This window comes from Somniosus microcephalus, chromosome 3 (genome assembly GCF_052327205.1).
Source record: "Somniosus microcephalus isolate GS21.2 chromosome 3, FLI_Smic_1.0, whole genome shotgun sequence".
Classification (NCBI taxonomy): Eukaryota; Metazoa; Chordata; class Chondrichthyes; order Squaliformes; family Somniosidae; genus Somniosus; species Somniosus microcephalus.
The window spans coordinates 242,394,573-242,420,318 of NC_140989.1; the positions used below are offsets into that span (position 1 = coordinate 242,394,573).

The 25,746-nt window shown below is 40.5% G+C and overlaps 1 protein-coding gene across 1 annotated transcript in view; it reads left to right on the forward strand.

Annotated features, from left to right (window-relative positions):
• The window catches only part of uhmk1 (U2AF homology motif (UHM) kinase 1), a 29,964-nt gene extending 15,004 nt beyond the window's left edge, over positions 1-14,960 (forward strand). The window contains exons 6-8 of the mRNA XM_085982278.1: positions 486-584; positions 756-844; positions 6,146-14,960. Coding sequence (XP_085838404.1) covers positions 486-584; positions 756-844; positions 6,146-6,301 — 344 coding nt within the window. The 3' untranslated portion in view covers positions 6,302-14,960. The remainder of the gene's footprint in view (positions 1-485; positions 585-755; positions 845-6,145) is intronic.
• The last annotated feature ends 10,786 nt before the right edge of the window (positions 14,961-25,746 follow it).

Below are 25,746 nucleotides of genomic sequence, written 5' to 3' on the forward strand. Positions count from 1 at the left end.
AGGGGTCGCCCATTTAAGACGGAGATGAGAAGGAATTTCTTCTCTCGGAGGGTCGTGAATCTTTGGAATTCTCTACCCCGGAGAGCTGTGGAGGCGGAGTCACTGAATATATTCAAGGCGGAGATTGACAGACATTTGAACGTCAAGGGGTATGGGGAGAGAGCAGGAAAGTGGTGTTGGGGCAAGATTGGATCAGCCATGATCTTATTGAATGGCGGAGCAGGCTCGAGGGGCCAATTGGCCTACTCCTGCTCCTGTTTCTTATGTTCTTTTCTTTTGGGAAGAACCCTTGGACTGACTTTCACAACACATGCTCAAAGTTCCTTGGCTCCAGTGCAATTTCCTTTACACACACACACACGTCAGAAAAACAGGATTAACCTTCTTACTTTTGCACTTTTAATTAAAACTGTGACACTTAATTAAAACTGTGACAATACCTACAGCTGAAATAAAGTCCTCACTGTGTTAATTTTCATTACTAGCACCTCATATTGAAGATTTGGTTATGCTTCCAACCCCAGTGCTGAGACTACTCAATGTTATTGATGATAGTCATCTTCAGAGTGAAGAAGAATATGAAGGTCAGTTGCTATCTCCCTTTTCACTTGTGGGTACATATTTTCTAAACAATTAAGTAGTGCTAAAATATTGGAAGCGAATGAGGTTTGGCTTGGACAGCTTGAATAGTTATTATTTTAAAGACATTACTGTATTTGAATTTAAGTTAAAATCCAGTTTGCTTCTCCAAACAGATGTTGTAGAAGATGTAAGAGAAGAATGTCAGAAGTTTGGACCAGTTATGTCTCTGCTTGTCCCAAAGGAGAATCCTGGTAAAGGCCAGGTAAACATTTCCCCTGATGTGTTATGTATTTCCTCTATTTTCAAAGTAAGAGAGGGTTGTTTCCTTGGCGAAAATGTAATCTTCTGAATGAGATAGCAGAACAGCTTGGACTAGAGTCTGGTGAAAGCAGTACAGGTATTCATTGAGGACTAAATGACAGAAGGTGTAAAATGAGCAAACTGTAGCAGTTTTCCCTTTCTGATAGTTTCCATCCTCTTTCAGCAAGTGACTTGTTAAACTCCAAAGGTGAGCTAGAATGACAACCTTTGGACCATTCAGATATTTGTTTTATAGCCTCGATCAAATTAACTTTAGCAACCATGAATCCTATTTCTCTCTCCTCATGCATTCTTGTGCTCATCAAGGTCAAGGATATCACTTCTATAGAATGGTATCTCCAAGTAAAAGTAGACCCTTCGCTCAAAAAGATGAGTCTTACTGCACAAGTGTGCATTTTCCCACTCTTCATTCTGGCATCCCTCACATACCACAGGAGTAAGCTCAGGTTGACAGCAGGAAACAATCCTGCGAATGTCATATTAGAATACAGATTGGCAATAGGGCTGGATGAGTGTATTTTGCATTACCACCTAGAAGATACAAAACTTCAGCAAGGTTAGGAGTCTTTCCATTCGTTCTATATTTGCATCATGGACTAACCTTTTTAGAAATAAAGTGAGCAACCTACATAAACCGCAGGAGGCCATTCGGCCCATTGTGCCGGTGCTTTGAAAGAGCTATCCAATTAGTCCAATTCCCTTTTGAAAGTTATTAAGTTATTATTGAATCTGCTTCCACCACCCTTTCAGACAGTACATTCCAGATCATAACTCGCTACATTAAAAAAAATTCTCACATTGCCTCTGGTCCTCGTGCCAATTATCTTAAATCTGACCTGTGGTTACTGACCCTTCTGCCACTGGAAACAGTTTCTCCTTACTTACTCAATCAAAATCCTTCATGATTTTGAACACCTCTATGAAATCTCTCCTTAACCTTCTCTGCTCCAAGGAGGCGAACAACCCCAGCTTCTCTAGTCTCTCCAAGTAACTGAAGACCCATATTCCTGGTACCATTCTAGTAAAGTCTCCTCTGTGCCCTCTCTAAGGCCTTGACATCCTTCCAAAAGTGTGGTGCCCAGAATTAGACACAATACTCCATCTGGGGTCCAACCAGGGATTTATAAAGGTTTAGCATAACTTCCTTGCTTTTGTACTCTATGCTTCTGTTTATAAAGCCAAGGATCCTGTGTGTTTTTTTAAAAAGTCTTCTGAACTTGTCCTGTCACCTTCAAAGATTTGGGTATGTCCACCCCAGATCTCTCTGTTCCTACAAACATGTTTTTAAAAATAAAAGAATTGTTCCTCAGATTAATCAGCAGCTCTATTCTTGATGGAAGGATTTTATGTAGACAAAAAAGACTGGATCTTACGGAGTCAGTCTCCTACAAGATGTTGAGGATGTTGGAAATGTAGGGGGGCATCTTTTCCGTGGTTTGCGGTAATTTACCTGGTCAGCAGCCTTTGCTGCTACACTGTAAACCAATTTCCAAACAGCGGTTTCGAATCGCTACCCCACCTTCCAGTTCTGACTGGAGGACTTATAATTAATGATATATTAAAACGGACAACTGGTCTGGGTGTGAGAAAGTCAACTTTTATTAACTAAAGAAACTATCATCAAATTTTAAACTATACCTCACGAACACAGTAATTACAGTAAAATTGCTTAAATGGGGGAAGGCAGACGACAAAAACAAGGGATAAATGTCTACAATGTTAATTTAAACAATCTTAGCAATTTCCCCTAAATTACCACCCCCTAACTCCTTACTAGATTGCCTTGCTGAGGAGTCAGAAACCTGCTCACCTGGGGTCCAAGGAAGTGAGAGAGAGATAACTTCTCAGGAGCTACCTTTATATCCTGCCAACTCCTGCTGTTTGGCGCTGAAAAGGTCTGTGTGCAAAATTCGCGCCCAAAAGTCCGAATACACAAGAGAAAGGCTGTGATTGGCTGATTCAAAGTGGTTGGAGTGGTTTGGATGTGTCTACCTTCTGGGGCCGAAGTGTACCCGCCCACATCCGGAGTTCACCTGGGCTAAAACAAAAGGGAATAATGGGTGATTCAAAAACCCATTCATTCTCAACTGTTCTTTCAAAGGCCCTTTTTCCGGAGTTTCGTTGTGTGTCAATGTGTGTAAGGGCTTTGAATGGGTTTGGATTTCTGTGTAAACAGAAACCGATTGTTCTGCGGTTACTGCTCAAGTGGATAATTCCTTATGTCAATAAACAGACATCGATTGCTTCTGAGAAGGGAAACTCCCTTTGATTGGCAGGTCTGACTGCCACTGTTTGATCCTCCCACTTTTTCACAGACATACTCCAAGCTGCTTTTGTCCTGGCCATGCTCTTTCCTGATGGCCATTTTAAAACCCCTTTTGATTCACCAAACTCCAGGGAACAATTTTATTAATAAAATGTACTGTCTTAAGGTGTGCGAATTTTTCCACGAAGTTCCTCGATTCCGGTGTTGTCCACGTGCTGCTCTGCCCGACGCAGCCTTTTGCGGTTCTGGGCACGTTTTAAAACATCACACAATTTTCCAACCCAGAGGCAATTCAAAATCACATAATTCTTCGTCCACAATGTGGACCAATATTTTCCGATCTTCAGGGATTTAGGGGATTTTGCGAACCCCTGCAGAAAGAAGGAAGCTAAATTATTTATTCTATTGGATCTTGAAATGGAAGGAGCCTCCACATGCCATGATTACACCCAACAAGTCCTATTTCGTCTGCCTTAGAATCGAAGCATAGGCGTGGAATTGGCGTAACCTGGGGAGGAAGAGGAATTTGGGGCGGAAGCCATTTCCTCCTGACCTCTGCCCCTATCTAGCCACTGAGAAATTCTGTCAGGGGTCAGGTGCTTCTGCAGTTATGTGGAGATAATTCCATTCAAGGAAGAAAGGTAGTCAGACTTCTGTCCCCTTAGCCTGGATTGGATTCAGACCCAGAGGCAAAAGATGCAAACCCATTGCCCCTCCAATACCTCATATTTTATGATAGTTAAAGTATTACTTCACCATATTGAACCCTGATTATAACAAACCCAATGGCAAGACCTGATTTTTTCAATAAAACTGACCCACTACAATGAACATTTAAGCAGGAACTACCTGAATACAATGATGGAATTCAAGCTGAGGCTAATATAACCCGTTTTCATCGACAATGCCCTTGTGCATCCGAAGTTAATGACCTGAAAGCAATTACCATGCACTTTTTCCCTTCAATGCAACAATGTTCCACTGCCAATGGAGTAGAGTGTTATTCAGTGCTTCAAATCCTGGTAAGTTACTACTAAGGGAGATGATAGAGTGCATGAGTAAAAAAAAAATCCACATGGATATTCTGTAAGTCATCAATCAGTGACCTTGTGTCGGGAAAGGATGAGGAAACTACTGGTGACAAGAATGTGGAAAGCACAGAACTAGTTATCCCTTCACTGGATGAGTTCAGAAAGGCAGTCGCAACTGTGCAAAACTTCATTATTATCTGGAACGGAGGACCTTTTTGTACTGATGAACAAAATAGAAACAGCGTGCATTGAGAAAAAACACTAATATGAAGCAATCCACACTGTGTAATAATTTTATTCTGTTTTTAAAAAAATGTTCAAGTTAAATTGGTTAGTTCTTCATTTACCTGAGGCAGCAAATCTCCAAACCCTACTATAATGAACATCCTGATATAACTATCTTCTCTACCAGTTCCAAGGGGGTTCGTTATAGTGAAGTTCGACTGCATGCTAATTTAAAAACCAGATATATGCATTTTATATTATATAAAACTAGCTGGAGAGCCCGGCGTTGCCAGGGCTGTTTTGGGGCAGGCGGTTTAAATCGAGTGCCAGGCTTTGGGGCCCTGTCTGTGTCCCTTTGTGAATCTGGTGCTGGGCAACATTTTAAATCGAGTGGCAGGCTTTAGGGCCCTGTCTGTGTCCCTGTCTGTCTACCTTTTAAAAGCTTGAAAAATGAAAGTGAAAGTACTTATAAAACGTTTTTGGTAAATCTTATGTTATTTTTTAAAAGAGATACTAACTTTCAAAGTCGTTTTAGCTGGAAGCTGAAGTCATTTGAGCTGGAAGCTGAACAGAGCTGGTAGTGAAACAATAGCTGCCACATCCCCGAGATGAAAACGAATAGTCCCGCCCACACACACACCGATTGGCCAACCATCAGGGGACCGTACTGTAGGATTGGTCAATCGTGACGGAACAGGATTGGTGGAACCTTGACGTCAGTCAATGAATGCTAGCAGATAATGAGTTTAATTTTGAAGGTTTTTTGCATAAGGCACGAACAATTTTCGTCTGACCGAAAAGTAAATACGCTTAAAACCGTCTCGGAAGCGTAAGCTTTCTTTGGAGGTAACGCGCGCGTAGGTACGCCCTGTAACTTTCGAGCGCATAGCCCGACAGACGCACAGGCAATGACAGACAGAATGACAGAAAGACAGAATGACAGAAGTACCGATTTATATATATAGATGTGATACAAGGTACTTCTTAAACCAGGGCTGTGCACAACTTTCAGATCTCGTGCATTAAACTGTTGCTCAATCCAACTTTTAATCAGTAAAAGTTGGATTGGGCAACAGTTTAATGCACATTACAGGAAAAATATATGGTTTTATATTGCATAGAATATACAGCACAGAAACAGGCCATTCGGCCCAACCAGTCCATGCCGGCGGTTATGCTCCACTCAAGCTTCCTCCCACCCTTCTTCATCTAACTCTATCAACATAACCCTCTATTTCCTTTTCCCTCATATGCTTATCTAGCCTCCCCTTAAATGCAACTATACTATTCGCTTCAACCACTCCCCGTGGTAGCGAGTTCCACTCTCTAAGTAAGGAAGTTTCTTCTGAATTCCCTATATTAGTTTAAAGAATGAGACTCAGGATTGGTGTCACTTTAGATAGATAACATTTCTGGGTTATATCTTCTCCATGGGATGAAAAAGAATGTATTAACATTTGTGATGTTTTACAGTTATCTTACTTAAATACAAATCGACAAGAGCAATCTAACTCCATCTTAAGTTTGTCAAGCAGTTACTAATAACAGAAAAGGTGAATCCTCAACAAGATTCAGTTTCAATTACTGTAAATACATTTCTTCAAGAGGAGATGGCAATATAGCTGCTGCCAAGATGATGCATGAAATGCAAAAGTAAATAATACGGTTTTTAAAAAAATGAAATGTTAGACCCTGATTCTCTTTCTTCTTTAAAAACTAGGTTTTTGTTGAATTCAGAAGTGCTGGTGACTGCAAAATAGCCCAGCAGATGCTGACTGGAAGAATGTTCGATGGCAAGTTCGTTGTGGCTACATTCTACCCACTGTGTGCCTACAAGAGGGGATACCTGTATCATACTGTAGTTACTGACACCTAAGTTACAACTGGGTTCGCCACCTTTTACAATCACCCAGGTCCCTTTTGAAATATTCCTCAATACAATAGCGTAAAGGTTAAATGTTTTGCTCAGTTTCCTTTTGTGTGTAAGCTAGCATCGATTTAAGCAGCTAGTTTAGAGAAAAGGTTTACAAAGTTAGGGATTAATGCACTTAAATCTGCTGGCAAGTTATTAACAAAATCTATTTTATTACTAGAAATTATAGCAACCTACATTTGGTTCATAAAATGCTAAAATAACATCTTCGCCGGCAGAGCTATCAAATGCATTCTTGTTAACAGGGAGCATGCTGGTGAAAATTGTTAAAAGATTACTATATCTGACCTAAAGAAATCACAAAACATTTTTTTTAAATGGTGGGAAATTTTTTTAAAAAGACTAAATTAGATTGAATCTATGTTGGTGAGGTCAAAAGGATCACATTGCAGGCATTTAGCCATAACTACTTCAGTACAGCAGATGCGGAAAATGTGTGATATCTTGAAGGATTTTAATGAGTGTATATAGGTATACGCACACACACACTAAACGACGGAAAAATCACTCTTTACTGTGGGCAGGAGAGACGCGAATTTGAGCACAACTCATCAAATTCCTCAGTAGTGCTTTATTTGGCCTTGGTACAGCAGCAGCTTGAACGGTACGTATGTGGTGTGGTGTGGTGCAGATTTATTTATATTCAGGGAGATGTAAGTTCCTTGTATTATTTCAGAGCTTGAGAGACTGCATTAAGTTGATTATTTTTGTTTGCCTTGCATGGAGACAGCTTTGCTACTGTTGAGTGGCCTGGAGATGCACAAACTGACCACAGCAGGACACGAACACTGCCTGAACAGCAACTGTTTCAACATATGAACACATTTGTTCAGATACATAAGCAAGCAGATAACCCATGCCAGCAACCACATGGTTACTAGTATAGTTAGGGAGGGAAACGGCAGTTACTTGGCTTCCTCAGACATCTTTTATATACTAATCAATTCAACAGCCTTATACAATAAAAAAATAGTACTTCTAAAATCGTGGCGGGTCGCAATCACAGTTATACCAAAAGATCAAATGTACTGGCAGTTATTGTCCTAATAAAATCACTCGAGCAGTCCAAATATTTAAAAAAAATTACAGCCACAATTAAACATCTACTCTGGTGGCAGAGGGGGAAAAGAGAGCATGCACTCGTACATACGCCAGATTTTACTGTAAAGTCAACATGTACCCAAAGCAAAAAAAAATCATACCTTCAACAAAAGCATCAATGTTGCTTCTTAATCATTAAAGAAGCCTAATATAATATAGTTGTTAATGTATCTATCATTTTACCACAGCAATATTAATGAAAATGCATGGCATTTTGTATGGACGGGTTAGGAATTGAGTGGGAAAACTTGTCCATACAGCATCCTACAGGGTCTTCCTTCAGTTGATCTAGAGAGACAGGTCATCTAAATCCTTCATTTGTTATTGGAGCCAACAGTAATCACAGCACTAATAGAATGACTCTAGATACAGCAATCAAAAAAATGTTGCTGCAGTCATGCTTTCCAATTCACTGTACATGTACCTAAAATTACTAGAATTAAAAAAGGTGCAGTAGATTTTATAGAGTTGATAAATATTTGTTTGATTAAGTTAGCTAATAACCAAAGACAATTTGCTCTAATGGAGAAACCTCAGAACCAGAGTTGTAGAACCAGTTTCTGAATATTTCATATGATCCATACATAACTCAAAAAAGGATTTCGATGGCATAGTTACAAAATGCTTAGGCACTCTTTAGACATTGATTCTGAGCTTATTTCTCAGGTATGTTTAAGGCAAAATTAATTACAAATCCTAAGTTTTAAAGCCTTTGGTGTATACCTGACCCCATTTTCTGTCACTTAGTTGTACTCTGTACAATTTCAAGCCAGTAAACAAGTGAACTCCAGCAATTTATCTGGGAATTGTGGACTTAAACTCAAGTCAAGAAATTTGGAATCAAACTGACTGAATTTAACCAAGTTACAAAAAGTAAATCCCAACGTGTATTCCAAAATGTATTATTATTTTAAAATCAGAGCAGCAGCTTTAAATACCAAAAACTACCAAAGAAAAAAAAAATAGGGAACATAGACAACCCAACATTTAGGAATATGTTCATGATTCCATGTTTCCTCCACCAAATTCTTACCCTGCCACCACCATCGATCGTGATTGCCTGGTGATTTTCTATACACTCCCATACTCTAAACCATTACTCAAAATTTGTGTACACTCACGATAGTGAGGCCTCTGCTGTCTTCCAACTCCTGTCGTTTTAATTAAATAACGACAGAATTCAAGAATGCTCCTATTTCGTGTGTCTAATTCTGTTAGATTCAGGAGATGGTTCTGTGATAGTAGATTGGCGGTTAGGATCAGATCAGCCATGATCTTATTGAATGGCAGAGCAGGCTCGAGGGGCCGATTGGCCTACTCCTGCTCCTATTTCTTATGTTCTTATGTTCTTGAGTTAACGTCATTGATATTTAGTGACAAGTCAATTCAAAACAGAACGTGTATTGTCTACTTACAAATACAAGCCATTAGTTTCGAAATTGTCTTGCCTCATCACTGACTGCAAAAATGCTTGCAACATTTCGAAGATCTCAGCTAAAAGTGGAGCTTTACTGTTCTCCTTAGTTAGAATTCAGAAACTCCTGGAATTGTTGAAGTTTTAAAATGTTTGCGTATTTAGTTGAGTTAATGAATTCCCTCCCCCTCCCACACCGAGTTTGCAGGAAGTATACTTTGCATGGCTCTACATATTTGAGATATTGTGCCTTTTGGGGTTGGGGGGCGGGGGGGAGAAAGGTTGTCCTTTGCCACGCCTTGAACAAAGTATTGCTGCTTAGTCACCTAGTTTCTCATACAGGTCTAGTTATTTTCCAGGGGTGGGAAGTCATTGTGTAGCAGGCCACACAGCTAGGCATTTCCCCAATCTCAGAGAGCTGTCAAGCACTTGATCCAGCATATTCAACTCCAAATCAGACAACCCAAAGGCCTCGATGAGGTTGGAATAAGACCCAGATCAGCAAACAAGAGGCACAACCATTCAATTTCCAGATACATACTACTCGCTCATGTGAATTTCACCCCCTCCAATAAATAGTGCACGGACTATGGCCAGGAGGGCCTACTCTCCACGCATTCTGGTCATGTCCCCTAATTTAATTATTCTGGTTTGTGGTCCAGAGGTTAGAAGGACGATGAACAGTCTTTTACATCCGTACAGATCGGAATTTAGACCCAACTAATCTGCCATCTTGGCTGCAATTTATGTATACCTAGGGAAAGAGAAAACAAACTAGAAAATGGATTCATGCCCTCACAAATTGTGTTATATGATGCGTTTTAATTTTGTAATTAGGTTGAGTTTGTTAAAGTCATGTTATAAGCAGTACTGACCAATGGCCATTGCGCTTGCCATGGAAAAACATCAAAACTTCCCTAATTCAGTTAAACCAGTAATTCACACTCCCATTTAATTTCTGCACTTTCTTTCAGTTCTTGGGTTACTTTCCTCTTTAGGTGGTTTATAACTTTAGGTGTTTGATTTGCAGATCTGGCCTGAATTCCCATGTGGTTGCTTTGAATCAATTCTGCCATACAGATCGTTTCAAAACCTGCAGCAGTTAAATCTGAAATGTAGCCCAAGTGCACTCTAGACCATCAGAATTTATCAGGTTTATAGCCAAACTTTTGTGTGGTATACATAATCACCTCATACTCGTGTGTTGGTTATATGTGCTAGATCAAATTTTTATAAGAAATCAACTGTAAGAGTTTGGGTAGCCACTAAATTATGCATAATGCTGCTACATACAGCTGACAATTCAAAATACATGCCACCTTTTCCTAAATCCCAGTGCACGGTCAATCATGTACCAGGTTTCAAAAGTTTTCAGTACTTTCTGAAACAATTTAAATGAAAAACAATTTACAGAATATTGACATTTTAACCACTAGTAATTTTACTGTTCTTATTAGCATTGGTGCAAAGGCAAAAAAAGTGAAATGACATCATATTCCAGTGTACCTCTCGTTGCTCCAGACTTAACGTCATGGGCACCAGTTATAGAGAAAAAGAATTCTACCACTACGCACAGAAAATTCTTATTGTACAAACTCGAGGGTTACAAAGATTTTTAAAAAACACACTTCTATAATTCAGGAGTGACATGACTTCTTTTGAACTGGGTATGCTTTGACCAAAACTAAGCTCCCAGGCCACAACCCAAGGCAGAGGTGACTTTATGTTGCTGCTGATTATTATTGAAGGAGCTGCAGTAGATGCAGGACTAGCTCAGTTTAGCTCTACCCATTTTACTCCTTGCACTTTAGAGCCTTGGCCATTTGTAGAATTGCCTGAGTGTAAACCTTGCTCCAGGGGAAATTTTTTAGGTGGATTAAAATAGTATCAACTGTATTTGATTTGAAAAATGTGCCCAAGGTTTCTTAGTATATTTACACCCAACAAGGATGGTGCTTGGCACTAACATCATGCGATGACAACATACAAATTTGACTATCTAGACGCATCAGCTTCTTTTCTTCCTACTGAGCTAAGGATCATTAAGAGTTCAGTTAACTCAGGTTACCTTCTTGTCTGGAGCACAATCTGCCCCCTTGCTTTTTCCCCTGTGGAAAGAGATGGCTGCTCAATAATCATCTTTCCCAACCATACATTTTCATAGGGGTGGATGGAATGTTAACTCATTCACAGCTTGCTAGTAACTGTTACTCTGCGTTTACTAAATAGTGAGGCAGCTTTCTTCCCTGTCCAGCAATAGACCCACCAGACAGTAAAGGCTGCCATTTAAGCATGCAGTAATCATGATTACTTTTGCACCAAAACTTTGGGAGATAACCATTTTGTACCCATAACTTGCTGCATTTTGTTTTTAGGAAACCCGCTAGCTAGGCAAGACAGAGATAGAGACACATTTGCAAAGCACCTGCTGCACAGATCAAAATAATTGATTATCTGCTATAGTGTGGTCACCATAGTATTACATCACAATTTGTTAAGCAAACTTAGAGAACTTAATTTAGAGAATATAGTTGGATTTGTATATGCAATTTTTATAGAAGGCAAGTTGATGCAAGTTAAATTGTGTGGATTATTTTTTTAAATGTAAGGCTTGAACCTCCAGGCTAAGGGATTTGCCTAGTAATGAGTGTATTTATTTACTGAAGGTAGTGAATGATGTGGTACTGTGCGCTGAGCATGCATGCTTTCCCCAATCTTGGTTTGTGTGCTGTCCTATGCAAAAGACTTGAGCCAAAAAGAGATAAATATGCCACCTTATAACATTTTCCACATTCCTCAAACAGTTGCATTGGGAGTAGGAATATATGTGTTTCCATGGATGACTGATGGTGTTAAAATGCAAGAGGAAGGGGGAGGGGAAGAAATGAGATATTTGCACCGTTTGAATGTGTGAACAAAGTGTGTCCAGGACCATTTCAAAAAGACATGGTCCTAGACACATGTTTGCCTATTGGTTTTGTTCACATGCCCTTTATTACATACCTGAACACTGACAAGGTTACCAGAACATTACACACCTGATTTTAGATACGTTTATCTGTTTGAGCTCATTGCCATCTCCAAAAAAAACTTTGTGATTGAAAAGGATTAAAAGCAGCTATGCATTGAGATTCTATAGTCAATCATTGCCCAACAGGAATAATTCTAATAGCTTTAAAAAAAAAATTGGATCATCCCCAAAAGCATTTCTCAGGGTCAGTCACCTGCAACATATCCATACATGACATGCGCACTCATAGGCAAAAATCTCGTGACTAAACAAAGATTATTCCTATTTAGTATTTATGGCATTCAAGCAAGTGAGGTGCTGTTGCTCAAGGTATAGCTAATGTGAACATTTCAAATTTGAAGTTTAAACTATCCTTACAATAAGTACACAAGGCTTACATTTCAGACTAAGGTATTCCGAATACTGTCAGTACGGCTTGTAAACCTCAACATTTTTGATGTATTGTTTTTGTGCAACTTCTAACTTTCCCTGGGTGAGAGATGCACTTATGACTGGTTTGATCCTTCCTCAAATCAGTTAATCTAAGACAAAGGTTATGGAACAGATTTTTATGGAACATATTTATTTGTAAAACAGAAAAATAGCTGGTAGTGTATGGAACCAGTTGCCCTCTTTTAAAAATAGAATGCAATAATACAATTGTAATATTTGTAAACTTTCATATACTAGTAAGTGGAATGTAAATCCTGGGTATAATTGCTTTTAATTGGGAGGTCATTTGTTTTAGCAGCTTGGATTTAATTCTCACAAATTGTCGTCTTACTACTACAAAGAAGTATGATATGCTCTGCTGTTGTATTTCTGGATTTATGTTATCCTGTAACCCTAAAGAGCATAAATGGAAATTAACTGTCCCATAACCTTTGGATTAGAAGTCACGTGGTCAAACTAATTCCATGGCAGCTTCTGTAAAAGCCACAGCAGATTTGACTTGTTTGAAGCCTCTGATTGGATCTGTGAGATCCAGAAAGTTTGGCACTTGCATGAATAATTGATTTATCATTCCAAAACAAACAAAATGTACCAGCCATAATCTGGCCTTGTACCTTGGAAGTTTGGATGTCTTTCAATGCACTTCAGCCCTGTAAATCACTACTTCACCCACTTTATTTCTGCTGCTGTTAGATTTTTAAAAATCGAGCTAAACTTTTAGCCTATAGATCAGTAATTTTTGTTCTCAGGAAACTATTGCACATGTAGGCAAATTCTGCATTATTCTTCCCCGATCCTAGATGATATATTGGAGTGGTTATTAAACAGACTGAAACTTTCTAAAGCAAATTATTGATTGTATTGCTTTTTTTTTTTAAATAGCCAGGCATCCTCACTGCATGTCTGTTACCATTATGAAATTTGTGTTATCAAAGCAGAATACTCAACTGTAATTGAAAATCCATTTATTGTTGCCAGATGTTTAATAAATTGATGTTTTCTTATAAAATTTAAAATAGCACAGCTATATGGTATTACAATAATTGTATGGAAATTTCCTTTTTAAAAAGTGTTTATAAGTGTAATTGTGCCCTGTGGCTGGATCAGACTAAACTGATGAAAATAGAGGCATATGTGTATGCTGTGTTCATTATAAAATACTGCTGATTATGACAAGTCTTTCTCTAATACTTTGAATAGCTACTGTGAACATTTGTAAGTCATCTGTGCAAGATAATGTAGCGGTTGAGCTGCAGTACAAATTTATTGGCACACCATCAGAACGTTGCAGTTTACAGTATCCGTCTTAAGCATTTCACAGGGATTGAGAGTTAAAAGTTACTGCACTGAAAAGCTAAGTACCATATAGATGAATGTTTCCAGCACTTGTGCCAAGTAATGAGGCCAAAACCTATTGCAGGGTCTTTCCTACTTTTGAGAGATGTAGAAGAACGTCAGAGCAGAGTGCAAAATACCACAGATGTAAAACAAAGGAGAAAAGAGGAGTGATGTGCATTGCTGAGGAGTTGCAAGCTGAAATCGGTTGGGAAAGTTGAAGTTTTTTTCCATGCAGTTTACATTTGGGTACTTGTTGGGAATTCTAGTTTTGCATGTTTATTTCTACAAGTAATTGTCTTCCACAGACACAATAATAGTTCCTGATGGGATTTAAAAAGAGCATAACTGCTTTCCAACCTAATTCCTATCTTGCACAAAATCAAGATTTAACTAGATTCATTGCGTTTCCAGGACTGAAGTCACTAAACGGCGGCGCACTTCTCAGCAATGTAAAAGCGACACTATAACTGGACTTCAGAGGGGTGTGAGACCCTCTTACAGCAGGCTTACAATTTTCGTGCAACTCCAGTGTAGTATCAATTCAAGATTATGAAGTGCTGTGAGGGGGATACCGTCTCAAAAACTCTCATAATTTAAACAGCTGAGAGCTGTTGCGTATTTATGTAGAGTTCTGTTGATCCTGAGTGTGTGAATTGTAGCCGGGAAATATAAACAAGGTACCCGTTGGCTTTGGATTGATACTGTAGCTACAAAAATGTAACACCTTAAAACTTACTCGAAAGATTTCAAGTCATTCAGAGGGAAGAGTTATCTCCAAAACCATTAGTGCTTAACAATGGGTTCAATTTCCTCTCCGTGCTACTTTTAGCATAACTATTAACGTGCATAGATTTCTGCTGTGCTATTTTGGCTGAGTAAACTGCACACAGAAATTTGCACAAACACATTACAGGTGTCGCAGAAACAGAGGAAATTAAACCCCCGTCTGTTTTTCAGGACAGCTTTTATTGCACAGTAAAAATGTTACAGTATTGGAAGATGCAATATTGCTGGATGGTTTCAGATATGCAGACAGTAAATGAGTTCCCGTCCTATTCCAGGTATGCTGTAAAGCAGTTTTAATGTACTGGAGGCTAAACAGTGCTGCATCCTCCCACCTTATGCAAGGGTTTAGGTATGTGAACTACTATCGTCACCTTGGTCATTCTGCTGCTTTGTGTACCAGACTATCTTGAAAGGCATGCTACCGTGTCTTGTAGCATATATCTCCTTTTAGTAAAATACTGCCTTATGCTTTAGTGACAATAAAGAACTACCTAAACAAAGGAACTTGTGTTTTTTGTAAGTCTGTTAAGAAAATTAATTTACCATTAAAATATTGCACCTTAAAACATTTAATGCACAATATACAATGAAGACTTGAAGCAATGTTTTGGCATTAATGCAAACATCCAAATTGTCATGGATTCCTCTACCTTCGTTGACTCCTTGCTGAAGTTTGGTTGCACAGGTAATCATCTTCTAGCACATTGCCCAAGTGGCATTGTTGAATTGTGGGGGGGTCAGCAAAGCTGAGGCTGATCCTGTCCCTACCCAACACTCACACAGCCAGTGAAAGGAGTCAGGGCAAGGAACCCTAGTTCATTTCCCCCTCCCCAACCTACAAGTACCACGGCCAATTGTAGCATTCAAACAGCTGCCCTGGCTAAGCTCAACTAACAGAGCAATCAGCTGGTCCTGCACTGAGTTTATTTTTTAAATCATTTTAAGCATGTAGTTCACAATCTTTACTCCAATGAGAATTTGTCAATATGTACGCAATTTGTTGCCAGGCTCCCAAATAAGTTCTTGTCGGGAAGGATTTCTAAACTTATAATGCACTGGTTAGGCCTCAGCTGGAGTACGGTGTCCAATTCTGGGCACCACATTTTAGGAAGGATGTCAAGAGTGCGGAGGAGATTTACTAGCAGGATAACTGGGATGAGGGACTTCAATTGTGTGGAGAGACTAGAGAAGCTGGGATTGTTCTCCTTAGAGCAGAGAAGGTCTATGGGGAGATTTAATTATGAAGGGTTTTGATAGAGTGAATAAGGAGAAACTTTCCACTCGTAGGAAGGTCAGTAACCAGAGGACACAGATTTAAGGTAATTGGAAAAAGAACCAGAGGGGAGATGAGAATTTTTTTTTGACACTGAATTATGATCTGGAATACACTGCCTGAAAGTGGTGGAAACATTAAATAGTAACTTTCAAAAGGGAATTGGATATATACTTGAAATGGCAAAATCTGCAGGGCTAAGGGGAAATAGCAGATGAGTGGGACTAAATGGTAGATCAGAATACCATGGCAAGTTTTTAAAATAAAGAATGGTTGAATTCCTGTTAATAAATAGGATTCAAGACTATTCGTTCAAGAATTAAAGTTAGGAATCTGCGGAGAAGTTTGGAAAAGTAGATTAAAAGGACCAATGGTCTTCTGCTAAATCTGTTCATATTTAATCACATCACCAGATCACGTTGTTTGGGGTTACACACAAAACAAATGCAAGATGGAGTTTGACCAGATAATGCCAACAAATTGCACATTGACCAGAACTTCGGGTCCCCACGGGTGAGTGTGCGCTGGGTACTCGCGTAGGCCCAACGAAAGTGCCAGTTTCATGCATGCACTGCGCATATGCGGGAAACCGGAACTTCCATTCCCTTAAAGGAAGGGGTTCACATGTTGAACGCGTGTGCCGAAGAGGCAGCTCGTACGCCTGGAACTTCCAGTTTTTTTTACAGGTTTCTCCAGGAGGGTAAGTCTAGCAGCTACGCTTGTAAAAAGCAGTGGTGAATTAAGTTAAATTAAAACATTTTTTCCACAGGTTTATTATTTTTAAATACTTTAAAGAAAGGTAAGTTTATTTTTAGCCCCGTTAGAAACTAATTAATTTTTCAAAAATTTAAATTATTATTTAAAATAGTTATTTTATGTAATTTATAGTTATTTTAAAAATGTGATTTAAAAAAAAAAAATTATTTGAAGTTTTAGTGATTTTTGGGGCTGAATTGCATTCATAGGTCTTCCTGTCAAATCTATGACTACAGATTCCCTGCTACCATTGGCTCTCCATGGCCCATGTGATCCCAGGGGACGCTTCGAACTAACTGCGCCCCTGGGATACGCAAGCACTGCGCGCCGGCAGTTGGAGCAGGTCCAGGATCGGAATCCCACGTGGGCCCACAGCCCAACAGCCGGCGCACTAGGTAAGTGCAGGTCGGAGGCTTGCACCCACGGGAAGCCTCCGACCCGAATTTCTGGGCCAATATATAGGGGTAGAGTTTCCCCTTTGGGCGCAATCGGCAATCTGGGCGCAAATTGCGCTGGTTTTCCAAAGTGAAGTTATGGTTCACATTTCCACTCAAATCACAAACGTAATATCTTCCATGAACCAGAGCAATTGAGCAGCATAATAGAACATAACTTTTTTTTTCTCACTGAAATTTGCACAGGAAGATGTATATTAAAGATTAAACTAAAGTCTGATCTATTAATGAGCCTTGGCTATGTAACAAAACAATTCTAAATTCAAGGACACAAATGTTAAAAATCTGCTTCCCCATATTACGTGCAAGGATTTATTGAAATTTGTAATATTGTGTTTATCATATAATGTGAATTACAGCAGTTTTCAAAAACATGAGAATATTCATATGCAATGTTTCACATATAAATGACCATTACAAACTATGTATGATGAATAGATATTTGCTACAACATATTGTACAGCTTTAAAACCATTCAACCCTTCTCTAATATGTCCCAATAGAAATATATGAGAATACAAGATTAACAGCAGAGGATCAGCAGGGAAAACATGCAACAAAAGAAAATATTGGTTGATGGAGGATTCTTACATACATCACTTGATAAACTATTATGGTCTCAGCGGGTAGAGGTGAATCATATTGCAATGTAGCATGCTGCAAAAAAAAGCAATTTTGTTTCATTACAAAGCCATAAGCAGTGCAGAATTTCAATAAGATAAACAAATACATTTTTTCACCATCAAAAGCCAAGAACACCCACCACAGCAATTTTTAAGATTTATTACCAGCTTTCTTAATGACCTTTAGGGATGGTTTGCAGAGGCTAGACATGATTTAATTTTATCCTGGGGCATCATGGAATAATTTAGAAGAAGGAAACCACATTCATCTATAGCAGAAATTCACAAATTAATACCAGTTCACACAGTGCAACATTCGCCCAATTAATCCAGCCTAATTGAAAATGCTATGGTAAAGATAGTCTAGATAGACCTCCTGAGTATGCATGACAAATACTATATTTGACTGAAGATAGTTTGATGGACTAACAAGGTAAATAAAAGCCTCTTGCATCATATGTAATCACTCACTGTGATACACTATTCCAAAACACTCTGTTAAATTGACATATCTGGTGGGCATTTGGTATTATGCATGATTTTCTGCTCAAGAATTGGAATAAATAAATCCATCTCCAGTGTCAAACTCCCAGCCTCTTTATAATCTTCAAATTCTCACCCTAACCGTAATGCACACTCACTATTTGTTGATCCAAGGCCTATTTTATACAGGTGACTAGCATTGCACAGACAAACACAAGCACAAACCTGGGCCGTGATGCAAAGCAGGCACAATCATTGAGTTTGGATTGCTGAAGTGATTACTATAATGTTTCAGGCCAAAATCTGGCCAGCAGTTGTGGATTCCAAATCAGTGGAGGCCAGACACTTGCTTTCTATATTAGCAAACATAACTATGCCACTCTAGGCACAATCTGTTAACACATTTGTCATTATTATTTAGAACAACATAAACCTATATCATAAACAATTCCAGGGGAATGAATGGTTAGCAATTGGTGTCATGGCAGTAGCTTTTCAACACATCTTTAACACAATCTCAATGAGGTGCAGCTAAGTAGCTTAATGAAAAGTAGAGCTGAGTTTTAGTACACTAAAGCATAGAGTAATTAGTCATTGGTAACCGTGGTTTCCTGACAAAGATGTAATATGGATGTCAAAGCAAATTTGATGGCCATTCATGTCATTTTATTATGTAGCTAGCATGGATAGATGCAGTTCTGCCGATTATCTAAATAAGTGGTGTTTCAGGAAAAATAGAAAGAATGGCCGGGGAGTCCGGAACCGGGGGGTCACAGTCTGCGGATGGGAGGTAGGCCATTTGGGACGGGGATGAGGAGGAATTTCTTCGCCCGGAGAGTGGTGAGCCTGTGGAATTCTCTACCACAGAGAGCAGTGGAGGCCAATTCATTGGGTATGTTCAAGGGGGAGTTGGATATATTTATTGGGGCTAAAGGGATCAAGGGATATGGGGAGAAGGCAGGGACATGGTACTGAGTTTGGATGATCAGCCATGATCTCATTGAATGGCGGAGCAGGCTTGAGGGGCCGAATGGCCTACTCCTGCTCCTATCTTCTATGACAAAAAAAAAATAGGCTTTTATTTCAATTTACATCTTCTGTTGCTGTGTATCTCGGGTTTGTGTCTGGTTTCATGGGCCCCACAAGAAATGTGCTCAAAGGTCAGGAGCATAATACTATGCTTTGCTTCTAATACCAGCAAGCTTCTTCCTCATAGGCTGAAAAGCGCTTTGCGATGTCCAGTGGTCGTGAAAGGCACTATATAAATGCAAGTCTTTTTTTTCTTTACAACCAGATACGGGGAATCAGAGGTTGTACCCTCTATGCAGTTGGCACCTGCACTTTTACTGGAGGGTGGCATTCAGCCCCAAATAGAACCACCCTCCTTTAGTGCAGCTCAGGCAGCAGGACCTCCAACTTTTCAGCATCAAAGTGGCAATGTTGCCCACTGTTGCCAATGTGAACAATTAGTCACACCAGGTCTCGTTCGCCCATCTCCCCTGTGCTCGCTGACCTACATTGGCTCCCAGTTAAACAACACCCTGATTTTAAAATTCTCATCTTTGTTTTCAAATCCCACCATGGCCTCACCCCTCCTTATCTCTGTAATCTCCTCCAGCCTCACAATCCTATGAGATATCTGTGCTCCTCTAATTCTGACCTCTTGAGCATCCTCAGTTTTAATTGCTCCACCATTGGTGGCCGTGCCTTCAGCTGCCAAGGCTCTTAGCTCTGGAATTCCCTCCCTAAACCTCTTTGCCTCTCTACCTCTCTTCCCTCCTTTAACTTACTCCTTAAAACATATCTCTGTGACCATCTGTCCTAATATCTCATGTGGCTCGGTGTGAAATTTTGTTTTAGAACGCTCCTGTGAAGCGCCTTGAGACTACGTTAAAGGTGCTATATAAATGCAAGTTGTTGTTGTAGTCCACTTTCCTGCTTCCACCACAACTTTTATTGCAAGCTGCAGCCCTGCCATATTTTGCACATGACCAGCCAAGCGTGCCACAAGCCAAGCTCTCCAGGCAAGCCTTTCCTGTGCCAATAGCCTATTCAAATTTGGAGGAGAGGCTCCTATTATAAAATTCAGCATTGAGCACCCCTGTGCTACAGCTGCGGGTGTGTCCTTTCCACAAGCACGTGCAAGCCCAATTCTGCTGGGATCGCAAAGTTGGGGTTAATATCTATGCTTGAGAAAATACAAAATGGAGACTAAAATTAGGATAGAAATTTATTTCAGACTTAATGCTACACTCAAATACGTTACTGCTTTTGTGTTTCATTAGAAGACAAATAAGCATGAACCCGTTTCAAGTCACTGACATAAGCTGGAAGCAAGGCGTGACGCGATGGATGTGAGGGCCACTTGAGTGAACATCTCATTGCTGCCTGACCGTTTTCAAGTGACAATGAATTAATAGTCCACTATCTGCTAAAGTCCGCAGTCATGAATGTTTATACGAGAACTGCATATTCTGTGTAATGAGCTGTCTCAGTCAGTTCAATTCTCGCAGGCAGACCTGTGCTGTAGTTTACAGACAAACATAGTAAAACAAAACAGGAATATTCTTTTGAATAAATAAAACCTCACACCAATATCTTCAGGCTCTGTTGATATTAATTCCAACTCCTTAAAAGTAAAATATATTATTGTCTGGCCATTGTGCTCTCAGTCATGTTTCCTGTTAGTTAGCTCCTCTCTGCAGGATTACTTTCCTTTGCTTTGGACAGAAAGACCTGGTGATGCACAAACATAGAATTATATGGTCATTATACTCGTGAAATACAAGGTGAAACCAATCGCCAAGGTAGGGCATTCTAAAGGACTTGAATTATCTAAATGACACTGTGCTGATAGGACCCCGCCTTTCATTGGAACCATAGATAAAAGCAGCAATAAAGAAGAAAGAAAGAACTTGCATTTATATAGTGCCTTTCATGACCTCAGGAGTCAGAGTGTGAGGGAATACTCTCCACTTGCCTGGATGAGTGCAGCTCCAACAACACTCGAGAGGCTCCGACACCATCCAGGACAAAGCAGCCCACTTGTTTGGCACCCCAACCACCACCTTAAACATTCACTCCCTCCACCACCGGCCCACCATGTCTGCATTGTATACCATCTATTCACTGCAGCAACTCGCCAAGGCTTCTTCGGCAACACCTCCACCACTTAGAAGGACAAGGGCAGCAGGCGCATGGGAACACCACCACCTCCAAGTTACCCTCCAAGTCATACACCATCCTGACTTGAAAATATATCGCCATTCCTTCATCGTCGCTGGGTCAAAATCCTGGAACTCCCTCCCTAACAGCACTGTGGCAGTATCTTCACCACACGGACTGCAGCGGTTCAAGAAGGTTGCTCACCACCACCTTCTCAAGGTCAATTAGGGATGGGCAAAAAATTCTGGCCTTGCCAGCGATGCCCAGATCCCATGAATGAATACATTTTTAAAAAGGACCTCACAGAGCACTTTACAGCCAATGAGGTACTTTTTTGAAGTGTAGTCACTATTGTAATGTAGGAAACACGACAGATGATTAATCAGAACCATGCCGTGTTACTTGATTCAGCATTTAGTTCTTTTCCCCACATCCGTTCCCATCATCAAGATCACCATTTTTCACCTTCAAAACATCCCCTCCTCCACCTATTCCTGCCCCTCCCTCCTGCTGCCAATTCTCCAATTCAAACTTGACATCTCGAGGCTCAGCTTCTGTACTGATCTTCTGCCCAGCCTTCTCACCATCATAATTTACAAGCCATTCAGAGTATCACTACCCATAACCCTTAAATCAATCACTCCACTTCTTGCCTGGCTCCACATGCCCCTCCATATCATTTTCAAAATCCTGGCCCGTACCTTCAAATGCCTCCAAAGTCTTACCCCAACTTATTTCAACAGCCCCCTTCAGCTATATGTGCTTGCTTGCACCCTTCACGTCTCTGAAACTTGCCTATTTTCCACCCTCCATCATTGGTCTTTTATCCACCATGTCCCTGCTCTCCAGGACTTCCTCTCTCAATCTGTTCATTTTACCCTCTCTCTTTGTTTTCAAAAACCTTCAGGAGTCCCATCCTGCAATTCCACCTTCCTCTTCTTGACTCCCCCTTGGACGACCTCCAAACTCACCGTGAATAATGCCACAGGACATCCATTAATTGATAATAAAAAATACGTTATAGGGCTAATTTTGTAACCCTTGCTACTTACTATCAAGACATTTAATTAAGAAGGGAAGGGACTAGGATAATTGTGGTTTGTATTAGGGAAGAGCAACAATTCATGTGCAAGTTAAAAAGGAGGGTTGATAGTGAAAGAGAAATTAAGATTGCAGCAGAGACTAATGGATACTGTATTTGCTAAAATAGTGGAGAGATGAGCCTTTGGCAAAATGCCAAGGCCTACAAGATTATTTAATGGTACTCTGCACTTAATTACCAGAAGGTGGCAGAGTCATTTTCATTTGTAAAACGATTTCTTCCTTGTACTTGTTAGATTTGATGGTGTTCTGAGATTCCAAAGGCTGGAGAGTCCTACCTCAAGCCACTGTCAGTGCCTGAGGTAGGCTTTGCATTTCACATCCCCAGTGTTAACCCGCAAAATGAAGCTCTTTACTTAACCTGTAATACTAGAATCATTTTTAAAACTCGTACTGACAGCCTGCGGGCGAAGAATTCTCGTCTAATTCTGCGTCTATTAATGAAGTGCTCTTGCAGAGAGCTGGCACGGGCTCGCTGGGCCGAATGGCCTCCTGTGCTGTAACCAATCTATGATTCTATGATAGGCAGCAGATCTGGTGCTCACAAATTCAATGTGCACCATGAATTATATTTATTCTGAAGATGTTACCTTATTTTTGTATGGTGAGTTCCATAGCTTGAGTGGACAATACAAAGGATGGTGGCTGAGATTCACCACTGCTATTTATAGCAGAACAGGCCATTTAGAGGAAAGGAACAACACAAACTTGACAAATCAGGAGTTCATCCCACTTCAATTTCAACCCATTGACAACAGAAACTTGCATTTACATAGCACCTTTAACATAGAAAAACGTCCCAAGGCCCTTCACAGGAGCGTTAGCAAACAGGATGTGACATCGAGCCACATAAGGAGATATTGGGATACAGAGGTAGGTTTTAAGGAGTGTCTTAAATGAGGAATGAAAGGTAGAGAAGCGGAGAGGTTTAGGGAGGGATTTCCAGAGTTTAGGGCCTCGGCAGCTGAAGGCTCGACCACCAATGGTGGAGCAATTAAATCGGAGATGCGCACGAGGTTAGAATTGAAGGAACGCAGAAATCCCTGAGGGTTGTAGGGCTGGAGGAGGTTACAGAGATGGGAAGGGGCGAAGCAATGGAGGGATTTGAAAACAACGATGCCGGACTGGGGGCCACTGTAGGTTAGCGAGCACAGGAGTGATGGGTGAACGGGACTTAGTGTGATTTAGGGTACAGCCAGCAGAGTTTATGAAGGGTGGAAGATGGGAGGCCAGCCGGCAGTGCATTGGAATAATCAAGTCGAGAGGTAACAAAGGCATGGATGAGGGTTTCAGCAGCAGATAAGCAGAGGTAGGGCAGAGACAGGCGATGTTACAGAGGTAGGTCTTGATGATGGCGCAGATATGTGGTCGGAAGCACATCTCAGGGTCAAGTAGGACACCAAGGTTGCACACAGCCTGGTTAAGCCTCAGACGATGACCAGGGAGAGGGAGGGAGTCAATGGCTAGGGAACGGAGTTTGCAGTAGGGACTGAAGACAATGGTTTTGGTCTCCCCAATACTTAGTTGGAGGAAATTTCTGCTCATCCAGGACTGGATGTCAGACATGCAGCATGACAAATCAGAGACTTAGGATGAGAATTAGGATATTAATTGGTGATCCATTTACCTGCCAGTTTGTTCTTTAAGTTATGCATTAATAAATTAGAAATTTACTATAAACAAAAGAACAGAGAATGTCTCCAAAAATGTCAGGTGGGGACTTTATATCAGCAGCCTTGATTTGTATAGACAGCCTCGGTGCATACGGACAGCCTCGACAGGGAAAATTGCTGGTGTGTATAGACATGGAATTTTTTGAGGATGTAACTGGTAGAATAGATAAGGGAGAACCAGTGTATGTGGTGTATTTGGACTTTCAGAAGGCTTTCGATAAGGTCCCGCATAAAAGATTAGCGTGCAAAGTTAAAGCACACGGGATTGGGGGTAAGGTACTGCCTTGGATAGAGAACCGGTTGGCAGACAGGAAGCAAAGAGTTGGAATAAACGGGTCTTTTTCTGAGTGACAGGCAGTGACTAGTGGGGTACCGCAGGGATTGGTGCTAGGACCCCAGCTATTCACAATGTATATAAATGATCTAGATGAGGGAACTAGATGTAATATCTCCAAGTTTGCAGACAACACAAAGCTGGGTGGGCGTGTGTGCTTTGAGGAGGATGCCGAGAAATTCCAGTATGATTTGGACAGGTTGGGTGGTTGGGCAGATGCATGGCAGACACAGTATAATGTGGATAAATGCAAGGTTATCCACTTTGGTGGCAAAAACAGGAAGACAGATTATTACCTGAACGGCAATAGATTGGGAAAAGGGGAACTGCAATGAGACCTGGGTGTCCTTGTGCACCAGTCGCTGAAGGTAAGCATGCAGGTGCAGCAGGCGGTTAAGAAGGCAAATGGTATATTGGCCTTCATAGCGAGAGGATTCGAGTACAGGAGCAAGGATGTCTTGCTGCAGTTGTACAGTGCCTTGGTGAGACCACACCTTGAGTATTGTGTGCAGTTTTGGTCACCTTATCTGAGAAAGGATGTTCTTGCCATGGAGGGTGTGCAGCAAAGATTCACCAGACTGATACCTGGGATGGCAGGAATGACGTATGAGGAGAGATTGGGACGATTAGGCTTATATTCGCTAGAGTTTAGAAGAATGAGAGGGGATTGTAATGATATCAGCAAATAGTGATGGTATTTGCCTGTTTGATTATGATGCCTTACCAGCATATTTGCCTGTTTGATTATTTATGCCTTACCAGCAGAGGGCATGTGACAGAGGCAGAGTTTAGTTTTAGTTTTGTTTTAGATGGCTCTCTAACATGGTGTCTCCTGTAATGCTGTTAACTGAGTTGAACATACTTTAGATAAAAAGACAAGCTCTTTCATGAATGTGTCGTCATTGAACCCACATAGAAATCAATACATGGTGTCAGAAGTGATTGAAAGAGATGAAGAGGAAAAATCTGAAGTTAGCAACTCGACGAGATAGTGGCAAGTGAGCTACCCAGCGAAATCAGCTCTCCACATATTAGCAAGCCAAAAGAGAACATCGTTACTTACCATTGGAGAATAGCTAATGAAGTGAAAAAATGGTAGGTTTACACCCACCGGTGAAGCTTCAGTTGACAGGTAATGTGGCTGAAAATTGGAGGAGGTTCAAACAACGTTTGGAGTTGTATTTATCAGCAATCGGAGCTGACGAGAAAAGTGATAAAATGAAAGCGTCAGTGTTCTTACATGTCGTGGGTGATGAAGCGCTGGAGGTGTATAATAACTTCACATTCACTGCTGATGGAGACAAAATGAAGCTGGATAAAATAATGGAACAGTTTGAGGCCTACTGCATACCTAAACGTAACGTGACATTTGAGAGGCACAGATTTTTCACATGTGTACAGAAAACGGGAGAGACTATTGATC